Below are 13107 nucleotides of genomic sequence, written 5' to 3'. Positions count from 1 at the left end.
AACGTCCAGGGAATGGAGAGCGCGCTCCTTGCGGTTCGCCGGAGATGGACAAAAAGAGGGCAGGACTATATCTTCATTAAGGTGGAAGGCGGAGACCACCTTGGGCAAAAATGAAGGGACCGGGGGCAGCACCGCCTTATCCTGATGGAAGACCAAAAAGGGCTCCCTACAGGAAAGCGTGGCCAGCTCCGATACCCTCCTGATTGAGGTGATCGCCACCAAAAAGACCACCTTCCAGGTGAGAAGATTCAAAGAAACCTCCCTCAAAGGTTCAAAGGGAGCCGTCTGGAGGGAAGACAGAACCAAGTTCAAGTCCCAGGGGGGCAGGGGAGGAACATACGGAGGGACCGAATGCGCCACCCCTTGTAGGAAGGTCCTCACTGGACCGAGCAGAGCCAGGGATCGCTGAAAGAAAATGGCCAGAGCAGAGACCTGACCCTTCAGAGAGCTCAAGGACATTCCCATCTCAAGACCCGACTGGAGAAAGGAGAGGACAACCGGAACCGAGAAACGAAGGGGAAAAACGCCCAGTTTCTCACAAAAGGCAAGAAAGGCCTTCCAGGTATGATAGTATATCCGGGATGAAACTGGTTTTCTGGCCTTGATCATGGTCTTCACCACAGAGTCCGAGAAGCCGCTCTTCTTCAGGATGGCGGTCTCAACAGCCACGCCGTTAAACGCAGTGACCGTAAATTCTGGTGGAAGAGCGGTCCTTGAGACAGAAGGTCCACCCTGAGAGGAAGAGGCCACGGCACGTCTGCGAGCATCCGAGTGACGTCCGAGAACCAGGCGCGGCGCGCCCAATCGGGGGCGATGAGAATGGTCGGAATCCCTTCCAACGTGATCTTGCGAAGGACCTTCGGTAGTAGAGGCAGAGGCCTGTTTAACAGCTTCAGATCTAGAACAGGACGCACCGATCCCTCCTTCTGTGGCACCACAAATAGGTTGGAGTAGAAACCTGCGCCTTTCTCCTCCAAGGGGACTGGGATAATCACTCCCCTGTCCAAAAGGGAAGAGACCGCCTGCAAAAGAGCCGAAGCCCGGACCGGATCCCGAGAAGAGAAGAAACGCTCCGGAGGCCTGGAAGCGAATTCTATGTTGTAACCAGATGTTACAATTTCCAGGGCCCAGGCGTCCTGGATATGATCTCTCCAAACCTGTTGAAAGGAGAGCAATCAGCCCCCCACCATAAGAGGTGGGGGCACCCCTTCAGGAGGAAGACTGCTTGGGAGCAGCAGGGCGGGCTGACTGTGGCCGCGGGCGCCAGGAAGGCTGGGGCTTAAAGGCAGGTTTCTTACGGGAGTCCTGAGAGCCACGCGGGAAGGGGGCCGCCGCGGATCTAGAAGAGGAGAAGCGACGAAAGGACTGGTTCCTAGAACCGGAGGACCGACCTCCAAAGGTGCGCTTAGATTTAGATTGGAGCAGGTTGGTACTCTTGCCCCCGTCGCGTCCGAGATGATCTCGTCCAGCTTAGCACCAAAAAGCCTGGAACCCTTAGAGGAAGCGTCGGCGTCCCAAACCTTCAACCAGACTTCTCTACGCTGTGTGACCGAAAGGGCCGAGATACGCGCAAAGAGAATGCTAACATCAAAGGAAGCTTCGCAGAGAAACTTTGTCGCCTGCGACATCTGGAGGACAAAATTCAAGGTGTCCGCAGAGGCATCCTGCTCCGCCAGGTCCTGATGGTGACGCTGCAACCATACGGAAAGCGCTCTGGATACCCAGGCCGAGGCGAAAGCGGGCCAAAGGCCAGTGCCTGCCAGAGTGAAGATGGCTTTGGACAGAGAATCCAAACGCCTGTCCACTGCATCCCGTAGAGACGAACCGTCCAAGACAGGAATGGCCGTATTCTTAGCCAATCTGGCCACAGGCGGGTCAACCTTAGGAGGAGAAGACCACTGCTGCACATTTTCTGCCGGAAATGGATAAAGAGTATCCATACGTTTCGTAGCAGAAAAACGATGATTCGGGCGGTCCCAGGCCTTAGAGAGGACCTTGTCGAACTCGCCATGTATGGGGAATACAACCGTTTGAGGTTTCCTCGAGTGGAAAAGAGGGAATTCTTGGCTACCAGCGGAAGGAGATTCCCCCTGGATATCGAAAGTATCCCGGACCGCCGCCACCAAGTCTGCCACCATAGTGGACAGCTTGGGCAAGGGGTCCAGCTCTGTGTCCTCGTCAGAACTGGATCTCTCCCCTTCCGATCTATGATCTCTGCGAGGAGGGGAAGTGTCTGACCGGGCCTCTAGGCGAGGAGGGGAAGCAGAATCATCCGAGGAAGGATACTGCTGTGTACGCTGCCTCTTAGTGGTTGAGCGTCCTCTGTGGGAACCACTGGAAAGCGGTATAGTGGTAGCCGCAGGATCCGTAGACGCCATGCGTTCCATGAAGGTCATGGCGGCCCGAGAGACTTGGGCTAAGTCAGCGGCCGCCCTAGAAATGGCAGAGGCCCAAGCGGGTTCCGCGGGCTCCGACAGGGCGGAGGGAGGACTGGGCTGAGTGAGAGGGGGAGGAGAGGATGATCCTGTCCAGAGGCAAGGCAAGAGTCACAGGACCCAGAGACCGAAAGTGGCAAGCCGCAAACTTTACATAGCCCCAGTGGGGCCAGAGGGGCCGACTTGGATTTTTGTGAGGCCCCAGGTTTTGGCATGATGGCGGTAATCCTGCAATGGAAGGGGCGAGGGTCTCCTACCGTTCCTGCAGCATGCAACTGGGACAGAGTGGAGCCGGGAGCAGCCTAGAGCGCTGAGCCGGAAGTAGCAGAAGACAGAGCGCCGCCCACAAATCGCGTCAGGAGGCACGAAACCTGCGTGCGTGCGGGAAATATGAAAATAATAAGACACGGCTGCCGGAAGGGTAGGAGAGTCCGCCCCCTAGACACCGCCGAGGGAAGCCGGGAAGTTGCCGCTTATGTAGCGATGCCCCAGACAGGTATCCTCTCCCCCTTCAAACCCCCCACCAAGCGGCCCTAGCGTCACACCGGGAGACAGGGGAGGCAGTGTACTTATCTGTGTCCTGTAGTCTTCGCCCTCAAATTCACACCAGCGGAGGTCACCTCTCAGTCAGCTGGCACAAGGAGTGGCAGTGATCTGGAGGAGGGCAGGAAGGTGACCCCGAATCTGGTAGGCCGCCGGAGCTGCAGATCGAGCCCGGTTCCACTTAACTTCTGGGGGAGGGTGGGAGGTAGCCGGGGACGTCAGTTCGACCCCGGCGCTTGCTCCACCAAGAGACCAGGGAAGCAAAATTGCGACCCTGCGTCCCTGCAGAAAAAAATAAACGGGAGTAGAGAGAATGTCATCCTCCTTATCCGACACTAAGCAAGAACTGGGGTCCTCCCGGTGGAACATGGGGGTATAGCCCAGGGAGGAGGAGCTCTCTTTTTATATTTGCATAGTGTCTCCTCCTAGTAATGACCTAGGGCTATACCCATGGTCTGTGTCCCCCAATGGAATGTGCGAGAAAAGTTCTGTAATTCTTCAGTCTTTAAGATCTCTGCTTGCTGTTAGTCGAAACAAATATATATTGCTTTAATTCAGAGTCTAAAAACCTGGACAGACCTAGGTTCGTTACACTCGTACGCAGTCTAAAGCAACAGTCTAGTCAGGATAGGTCATCAATATCTGATCGGTGGTGGTTCGACTCTCAGCAGCCCCACCGATCAGCTGTTTGAAGAGATAGGAGCGCTCCATGAGCACTAAGGACTCTTCCTAGGCCAGTGATGTCATGTTCATCGGTCACGTGGCCTAGGCACAGCACGGTCCCATTCAAGTGAATGGACCTGGGCTGCAATACCAAGCACAACCACTATATATAGTACAGCGCTGTGTTTGGTACGCTGCCAGGAGGCCACAGTGCTCACTGGAGCGTGGTCGCCTCTTCAAACAGCTGATCGGCAGAGGTGCCGGGTCCCCGCAAATCTGATATCGATGACCTATTCTGATCAAATTCCTGGATAATCCCTTTAAATACAAAGGTGTTCAAGAACATGGGTTTAAAAAGCATAAATTTCAAAATCCTCTCTAAGGTTATATTCAAAATGCGTCAACCAGATAGGGAAAGCTCCCAGCGTATATGTCAAACATATCCACTGTTCCTCCATTTATTGATGGAAGCCAAATGAGTGTAATTTTGGCCTCTATCGGAAAACCTTTTTTTTTTACTATTACTACATAGTAAAGCGCAATTGCCTGTGTAAGACATCCATTTAAAATCATAAAGCATATGGTATACGATTATTTAACTTGGATGCCTCTGGCGATGCGCTGTATGCACTGGATGCCTATACAGGGGCTTGCGTGACGGTTATTTATGCCTATACGGGGACAGCCTTCTATAGGAGAAACAGGTCTTGTAATCCTCCCGACACACACGTAGGCTTGACTGTAATGTGAACAGAGCCTACAGGCGCTCATACATACGCAAGTCCCACTATCTCATGTACAGAGCTGTGCTGACTCACCCCTGATGACATAAGTATCAGGCATGCTGGATTTCAACATGCCTGATCCTTTGCTCTCGTGGCTGAGAGCGCCTTACTCTCCACTGAGAACACATGCATGCTCAGCACAGCTCAGAATGCATGTGTATTGGGGGGAGGGGGTTGGGGGCTGCCAAGTAAACGAGCGCTCCTCAGACAGCACTAAGACTGCAAGTGAGTTACGGATTTTGGATACAGAATGGGGGACCTGAGCTGTGTATCTTTGCTGTACATTGCATTGAGACCCAGGTCTCTGTATACCGCCACATAATGCCAGGAGAGAAGTACTCACTGAGGATTTCAAGGCCTCAATGACGGCCTTCAGAGCTTCACATTCATTAGTAAGCGCTTGGACGACGGCATACTGCTCCCTCCTCAGAGTGTCGGCTTCACTGATGTGCCTGGCTTCCATGTCAAGGATCTCGGCTGCGTGGAGATCTTGCATCTGGCCGATTTTATCCGTGTAGCGCCCCATAATTTCGGCCACTTCCTCAGACGGGTGGCTCAGGCGGGCGGACTCCAGCTCTTTCTGGACTCCTATGTGCTTGTGGCGGACCCGTGAGGTCTGGTTGCCGTTGTTAACACTGGGGACTATGTCGGTCTGTGATGATGTGGACCTGTCCTTGGTGGTCCATCCTGGGCTTCTCTCACTATCTGAGAAATCTACACCCGACATGGCTTGTTCTTCCTCTTCTTGAAGTTCCTTCTTCATGTAAAACGCCAACTTCTCCTCGGCATGAGCAAGACATTTCTTCACCTCCCGGAGGTCTTTCTCGAGATGTGCCAAGTTGGATTCTTTGACCTGTAGGAGGTATATGAGGATTACATTTAAAGGGGGATGAACATCGATGTGACACGGAGGCAGCCATATTGCTGGCTGACCTCACAAGAATAAACATGGTAGGTGCCTAACAAGTTACTGTCCATGATGTCGCCAATGGGGTGGAGTTTTCAGGCTTGAATGTATAAAGCTTAAAGGGGTTGTCCAGAATTAGAAAAACATGGTTGCTTCTCTTCCAAATACAGCACCACACCTGTCCAGAGGATGCGTGTGGCATTACAGCGCAGCCGCATTCACTTCAATGGAGCTGAGCTGTAATACCAGACACAACCCAAGGAGCAGTTTTGAGGTGAAAAAAAAGGTACCTAATGTTTTATACAATTCTGCTTGCTGTCAGTGAAGGGGAGGAAAACCTGTCCTGGCCTAGCACTGTTCACATGGCTGCAGTTTTTAGAATATATGGTATTCAGATTAGCTCTCCTCTAGAAGGAAGAAAACACCCTCCTTAGTGCCACCTATAGGTAGCTACCCTGTACGTGAATGTCTACCCCATAGTCATCCCACCCAGCCAACCGGTACCCTGCACTGATGAGGAGCACAAACCAAAACTAAGCAGTCTGCTGACTGGACGGGAGGGGATGTCTTGGGAATTTTGGACATGTTTCAAGTTTTTTTTGGGGGGTCAGACATGGACTTATAGGCTACCCTACCTATCGGAGGCACTAGAGAGACAGCTTTCTAACTTCTGGAGGAGAGCTAATTTGCATACATCTTCCCAGCTGGATCTCCTCAAGGAAAGCTAGTACCTTCCTAGAATTTATAGGGATCAAAAGGTTTAGCCTGAATTGAAGCCAGCAAAGGAATTTATATGTTGGTTGTTTAATGTTCACACAGGATTGCCTGCACTTACACACTGTAACAAATCATATTAAAAAAGTTTAGATCGGTGGGGGTCTGAGCGCCGAGATCCCCACTGATCCGTAGCCTAGAACGAGGCGAGAGAAGCACACATATACCGCGCTCTCTCTCCTCGAGGACGGAATAGAGACAGGCCCATAGACTTCTATGGATCCCATCTCATGCAGCGAGAAGAGAGAGCACCCCATACATGTCAGGATCGGTGGGAGTCTCAGCACTCAGACCTCCGCCAGTCTAAACTTTTGATATGTCTCTAAGACATATAAAAAGTTTTGTGAACAGTTAGTGACCCTTTAAGGGGGTGCAGAGGCAACAGCTGCACCAAGGCCCTGGTGACTAATGAGAGCCAAAAGCTCCTCCGCCACATACCAGGACTACAGACCGCACACGGTAGGTGGGGACCCTGGAACAGGAGCTTTACATTAGTCAGCACTGCATAGCAGCACCTAGGACCCTGTTACTAGTAATCGGTAGACATCAGGACACTATTGTGGAGGTCAGCATTGTTAGTGGGAAGGTCAAGCAGCATTTCCCCACCATTAGCTCCTCTTTCAGCTTCTCGACCACCTCTCGGTAATGGCACAGCTCTTCTTTGGTAGCTGTCGCTTCTGCTTTAATACTTTGCAGCATGTTTTCCAGATCGGTCACAGTGTTGCCCACAGGCGGTTTAAACCTTCCCTGCGGATACACGGAAACATGAGAGCGTAAGTCACAAATAAGATTCGTAATATGAGTGAGTAAATCACAAAACCAAGTAGACTACACATAAGGATGATTTAAAGGGTAGGTACAATTCTGCAAACATTTGTTTTACTGCTTTAAGGCAACTAAAATAAAAAATAAAAATGAAAAAAAAAACATTTTGGGTCTACAGCTCCTATACAGAGCTAAGTGTTTCCATGGTAACAGACTACAAACAACCCCTGTGTAGTCTGATCTGGCAGTCTTGTGTTATTCCCTGTACTGTCAATAAGACAAGGGAGCAGAAGGAATTGAGGGACATGTATCTGCAGGATGCATCTATTTGGGGTTTTACTTGTAGTCTGTCCATAGTGACACATAGCTCTGCATGGCTGCTGTATACACTTCTCTGGGCCCACTTCCAAATCATTCAGCTGGCGGTGTCAATCCACAGGCACTACATAACTTCCTTGGCATTTATGGTTTCCTTTAGCCAGACTGATGAATTAAAGGGGATCTCCGGGCTTTTTCATATTGATGACCTTTCTTTAGGATAGGTCATCAATATCAGATCGGCGGGGGTCCAACACCCGGCACCCCCGCCGATCAGCTGTTCGAGGAGACCTCACGCACAGTGCCCACATGCCGTCTCCCTTCCTGTCTGCTGCTGCTGTCCCATAGACATACAAAAGCTGATTGGCAGGGGTGCCAGGTGTCGGACTCCCGCCGATCTGATATTGATGACCTATCCGGAGGATAGGTCATCAATATGAAAAAGCCCGGAGAACCTCTTTCATTTTATTAATATTTTTTTTTTGTTCAAAAAGTAATTTTTCTAAAAATAAAAAAAAAAATAGACTACAAATATTATTAAACTTCTGCAAGAACGGTCTTTTCACAAGCTCATGAGCAGAATAAGCTGTTACCTGGGATAGTGCAGAGTCCACAGTGTTCGGTTCACCCTCGGCCCGGTTTACATACATATTCACTCTACTTGTCTCCAAGACGTGCTGCAGTTCTTGGAGTTGTCTCTGCTTCTCTTCTGCTTGTTGATTTGCGATATAAACTTGTTCCCGTTCCACATGTAGCTGCTCATGGAGGTCGGACAGCTGCTTCTCCAGCTCTAACAGTCTCAAAGAGAGTGCAGACAACTTTGCGTCCGCTTCCTCCCCCATGGAAGATTTAGAAATATGAATCTGCGCTTCTTCCTCCATCATGCCAGGTCTATCAACCTCACGCCATTGTCTAGTGTGCGCTTGGACGGCTTTGAGCTGGGCGTCACTCACAAGAGCTGCAGCCACTTTTTCCCTGAGTGTGTCCTCCATGGCCAACATCATTTGACCGTGTTGATCGCTTTGGGCTTTGACTTGCTCTCTTAGTGTTTCGATCTCTTCTAAATACAGCAAAATTTCCAAGTCTTTCTCTGTAATAACTTTTTGTATTTCCTGCAACTCAGACTCCATGAGTTCTATTGTGTTCTGCATCATCTCCTCTACAGAGGTGCGCAAGACTTGGTTTGCTAAGTGCTGTGCAGTCTTATCTCTCAGTGCTTCCTCTACACCATCAACATCATGAGTTTCACCGCCAGTAGACTTGCTTTGTGAAGAAACTTGGCCGTCTATATTGTCCTTGGCCCTTAGTAATTGCCTTGAGTCTTCCTTTCCATCTACTGAATTGGAGACAGTGGTCTCACCATTCATCAGCTGTCTCAATTGCTTCTCATTATCTTCACTTTCCAACTTGGCTATAGAGGACTTCAGCTCAGCTTCTCCCAGTTGTTGGTTTAGCGATTCAATCACATCATGAAGTCGTTCAATCTCCACTGATTGCTGGTTTACTAGGTTTTGTTGGTTTAGATACTGCTTTAATTCCGAATCCTTCTGTTGTACAACATTGTGAAGCTCTTGTAACTGCGACTCCATGTTGTGGATAATATTTTGTGTGGTCTCCTCTGTGGATGTCCACAATGCTTGGTTGACCAAAGGCTCCGCTTGCTTTACCCTTTGCGCTTGCTCTTTAGCCCTCTCATTAAACTCTGCTTTCAGGTCACCTTCCATCTTCACGTCTTCATGTATTTTATACTCTTTTTGCTTCTCTAGTTCTTTCTTTAACCTAGTCACTTCCATTTTTGTTTCTTCAAGTTCTGCTTGCACGACATTGTTGCCATCATGATCTTTTTGGACTTCTCTGTTTTCTGTAACAGTTGGTTTATGGCTTGTTTGACTTCCACCACCCTTTGTTGTGGCACCAGAATCCATTGTGACTTTCATCTCAGCTTTTGAGAAGTCTCTGATCACCACCTTCAGCTCTTCAATCTCTTTTGCTTGTTGGTTGAGCAGGTCCTTCTGAATCTCACACTGCAACAATTCTGCATCCTTGAGATTTATGAAGTTTTGGAGCTGTTGCACATGTAGTTCCATGTCATTTGTAGTAGTCAAGGTGTTCCCCGCTCCTAATTGAAGAACACTTTCCTCATTTTCTATTAAAGCATCTTGGTGTTGTGTTTGACTCATAACATCTTTTGTTTTGATGTTTTTTAACTTTTCTAGTTCTTCTTTTAACAAAGCATTTTCAATTTTAGTGTCCTCAAGTTCTGCTTGTAAGGCATCACCACCATCTGGGCTTTTTTGTACCTGTTCCTTCGTTGTGATGTCGGAATACATTGACATTTCCTGCTTTTCTTTGGTCAGATCCTCCTGAACCTTCTTCAGCTGTTTGATCTCTGTCGTTTGCTGGTCGAGCAAGTCTTTCTGATTCACATACTGCAATAACTCTGCGTCTTTAAGATGTATAACATTTTGAAGCTCTTGTATCTGTAACTCCATGCTCTTTATTGTAGTAATGATGGTCTCATCCATGGATGTAGTCAGAACCTGAGTTTCTTCTGATGACTCCATTGTCTTTTTGGACAAAGTTTGTTCTATTTCAGTCACTGGAGACCCTTTAATTTTTTGAGATTCCTCGATGTTCTCTACATGTATAGGGCTTTTCAACAATTTGTGATTTTCCAGCTCTTTTTCCAATAAGACCATCTCTATTCTAGTCTTCTCGAGTTCTGCTTTCATTCTAGCCAGCTCACCCTCATCTTGGTCTATCTTCTGCCAAAGTATTCCTGTTTGTTTTAGATCAGTTACTGGGGTCTCTTCTACTCTGCTTTCAATTTTCTTAGATTCCTCGCTGTTCTTTACGTCTATAGGCCTTTGCAACAATCTGTGCTTTTCCAACTCTGTTTCCAACAGGGCCATCTCCTTTCGAGTTGTCTCCAGTTCTGCTTTCATCCTAGCCAGCTCACCCTCATCTTGGTCTACCTCCTGCCGAAGAATTTCAGTGCTTTCGATTAAAGTTTCCCTTTGACTTTCCTTTGCTTCCTTGACCATTCTCTCGGCATCTGCCAAATTCTGTTGTAAAATTTCGACCACACCATTTAGCCGCTCTATTTCTTGGTTTTCAAGGAGGGAAGATGCATTTGTCACCTTGATGAGCTGTGACTCTCTCTCATGGAGGGTTGTCTGCAGATCTTGCAGCTGAATCTCAAGTCGCTGTATTGCATCCTTGGAAGCCTCTTGCACAGACACAAGCAAAGCCTCAACAGCCAAGTACTGAGTAGTTCGCTCTCTTAATTCTTCAGTCAACTTCTCAGTATTGACTTTGTCATCTCTATTCTTCTTCACAAGGTTTTCTGAAGACTCCATATTTTTTTCAAGTTCTTCTACATGTTGCATTTCAGGCTTGGCCACAACCATCTCCTTGTTCAGGGGCATTTCCTCAGCATTACTTCCTTCAGTTTTTTGAGGTAGGTTGAGTTTTTTGGGGCTAACAGAACTTTCCATATCTGTAGATTTTTGCTTATTGTCTTCAAGTTCAATCTGATATTTTTTAATGGTCTCTTTCAGATCTTTTATGACTAGCGTTTCCTTCTCCAGCATTATAATTTGCTCATCCTTCCTTTTAATAACGTCCATCATATCTTTCAATTTGGACTCCATATTCTGCAGAGTAGCTTGCATGTCCTCCGGTAAGGGCTCAGATAATTGCTTTGAGGAGACTGTGGTGATCTCGTTCCTCCTTTCGGTGTTATAAACGTTCTCACGCTCCACCACCATATTGTTCACCAGTGGTTTACTTGCATCCTTTTCTTCCATGTTCATAAATGAAGCATCTCCTTGACCGATCACTGGCTGTAAAATCCCTTTCTTGTCAGCCATATTTTCTTCATATTGGTGTTTATCCGTGAAGTCCACAGTGACTTTCTGCTCTATACGAGACAACTCTTCTTGCAGTTTATCTATGACTTCATTCAGCTTTTCGATCTCCTCTTCGCTGTTCTTCTTCAGCTGCTCCTGGTCACTCTTCAAGCATTTAATCTGGCTTTTATATGCCTTAATTTGTTCATTTTTCTCTTCAATCACCTGAAAGTTTAAGGAAAATAAATCAAACTTATGATTCTACTTCCATCCAAAATACATAACAAAATAACATATAATGTACATGTCTTTAGATGAGGTACCGTTTTAAAGAGAACCTGTCAGCAAGCTCATACGACCCTACTTGCTGAGAGAATATACTAGTGACAGGTCTCATAATTCTAATAATTCATGTTTAACCCTAAGACGCAATTTAGAGAAAACATGGTCTTAAAAGAACAATTACGGTAACCCAAAAATGAATGGTGGAAGTAAACACTGCCATCAATGTCAGACAGATACGGGTTCCGCCTCTGGGACCCAAACCTACCTCCAAAATGGGACCCCCCCAAAGTGAATGGAGAGCAGCTGCTTGAAATTTATGAAAATAGTAGAGCCCCAGCACGGCTACTTCCGGCAGTCCCATAGCGGTGAATGGAGCGGTGGCTGCACTTGCATAGCACTATGGGAGTTCAGAAAATAGTTGGACATGCTGGAGACCCCACTCTGGAGATACGAGCAGGTCTCTGAGGTGGCACCCGCACCTATCTGACATTGATGGCTTACCCTAGTGATTAACCATCAATGTGTGAGATGAGCCAACGCCTTTAACGTTTCATATATCGAAGTTACATGGATGCACCTTCTCTGAAAATCCATCTTATGTTGACGTCACATCGTTTACCATATTTCCCATCTGGTCTATAGACATGGAGGTCATTTCCACAGGTCAGGATGGAGGAGGTGCTACGGACACTGCCAGAACTATTTGCCTCCCTGGCACATGGGCAAACTCCGGAATCCAGGGAGAAGAATGGTCTTGGCTACGTCCACAGCACCTCCATAACCCAAACTGGAAACCTGTCAAGGATGTGATGAAGATCTTCAGAAGAGAAGCATCATGTGACTGGGTTCCTAAGTGTCCGATCTACATAACTTCGAGATGAAGAAATTATCTTCTACAGGTGATAGATGACTAAAATATCACTAATTAAAGTGGGTTTGTGGGGCCTTCTGGCTACTTAAAAACCCCTTTACAGCTTCTGCTGATTTATTACATTTTTCTTTCGGGTTCGAGAACATGACCAAGGGGAAGGGTCTTGAGAAACTTTTTTCCCTATTTGAGACAGAGAAGAGGGGCGAGGCTCCTGCCGCAGCCAGTCTTACAGCCAGACACAAGATATTGAGGAGAAGGAGGGGGGGGGGGGGGGGGGGGGAACTGTGACAATTTTCTTATATATTTCTCAGTTTCACATATATCGCAGTATCAGACAAAATAGAATCAAATGAAAAGAAGGGATTGCTTTATTCTTTTTTTCCTCTGAATTTTCTATGTGCCAGAGTCAGAAGAGGGGGATCTCACCACACTCCGTTCAATAAGACTGATAGGTCTCTCCCTATCCATGTTTAGGGAGAGATGTGTCAATCATAGCCAACTGGGTGACGGGAAGCTGCAGGAGGGCCACCAAGGTGACACATCTGCCCAGGGATGATCCTGCTTACAAGTTCCCTTGCCTATTTAATAATGAAGTCACTGATTCCTAAATGACTCCAGTCTAATACTGGAGATCTGGCCAGTAACTTACCTTATTATCTGTTGCTGCCTCCAGTTGTGCCTGCAGTTTTCCTATTTGCTCATTGAGGAGGTCGATTTCCTGGTCTTTCAACAGCAACAATTCCTCCGTTTTTCCAGGTTTGGGATGAAGCAGTTTAGAAGAGAGAGTTTCCGGATGTTCAAGTTGTGTGTTTTCCACTTCATCCTTAAAGTAAATCAGATACAGTACTTAGACTTAGAGCCTATGTCACTCACATTGCAAATTTGTGCTGCTGCCACAAAAAATGCAGGA

The 13107-nt window shown here is 47.6% G+C and overlaps 1 protein-coding gene across 8 annotated transcripts in view; it reads right to left on the bottom strand.

Annotated features, from left to right (window-relative positions):
• The window catches only part of AKAP9 (A-kinase anchoring protein 9), a 247751-nt gene that overhangs the window by 24290 nt on the left and 210354 nt on the right, over window positions 1-13107 (bottom strand). For all 8 annotated transcript variants that reach the window (XM_040431142.1, XM_040431144.1, XM_040431147.1 and 5 more), the window contains 4 exons: window positions 12847-13020; window positions 7784-11266; window positions 6714-6854; window positions 4770-5279 (listed from right to left, as the gene is read on the bottom strand). In XM_040431142.1, coding sequence (XP_040287076.1) covers window positions 4770-5279; window positions 6714-6854; window positions 7784-11266; window positions 12847-13020 — 4308 coding nt within the window. The remainder of the gene's footprint in view (window positions 1-4769; window positions 5280-6713; window positions 6855-7783; window positions 11267-12846; window positions 13021-13107) is intronic.

The sequence above is a fragment of the Bufo bufo genome, chromosome 5, assembly GCF_905171765.1.
Source record: "Bufo bufo chromosome 5, aBufBuf1.1, whole genome shotgun sequence".
In the NCBI taxonomy this organism is placed as follows: domain Eukaryota; kingdom Metazoa; phylum Chordata; class Amphibia; order Anura; family Bufonidae; genus Bufo; species Bufo bufo.
Note: the sequence above shows the minus strand (reverse complement) of the source record. Positions and strands in the feature narration are given on the sequence as shown.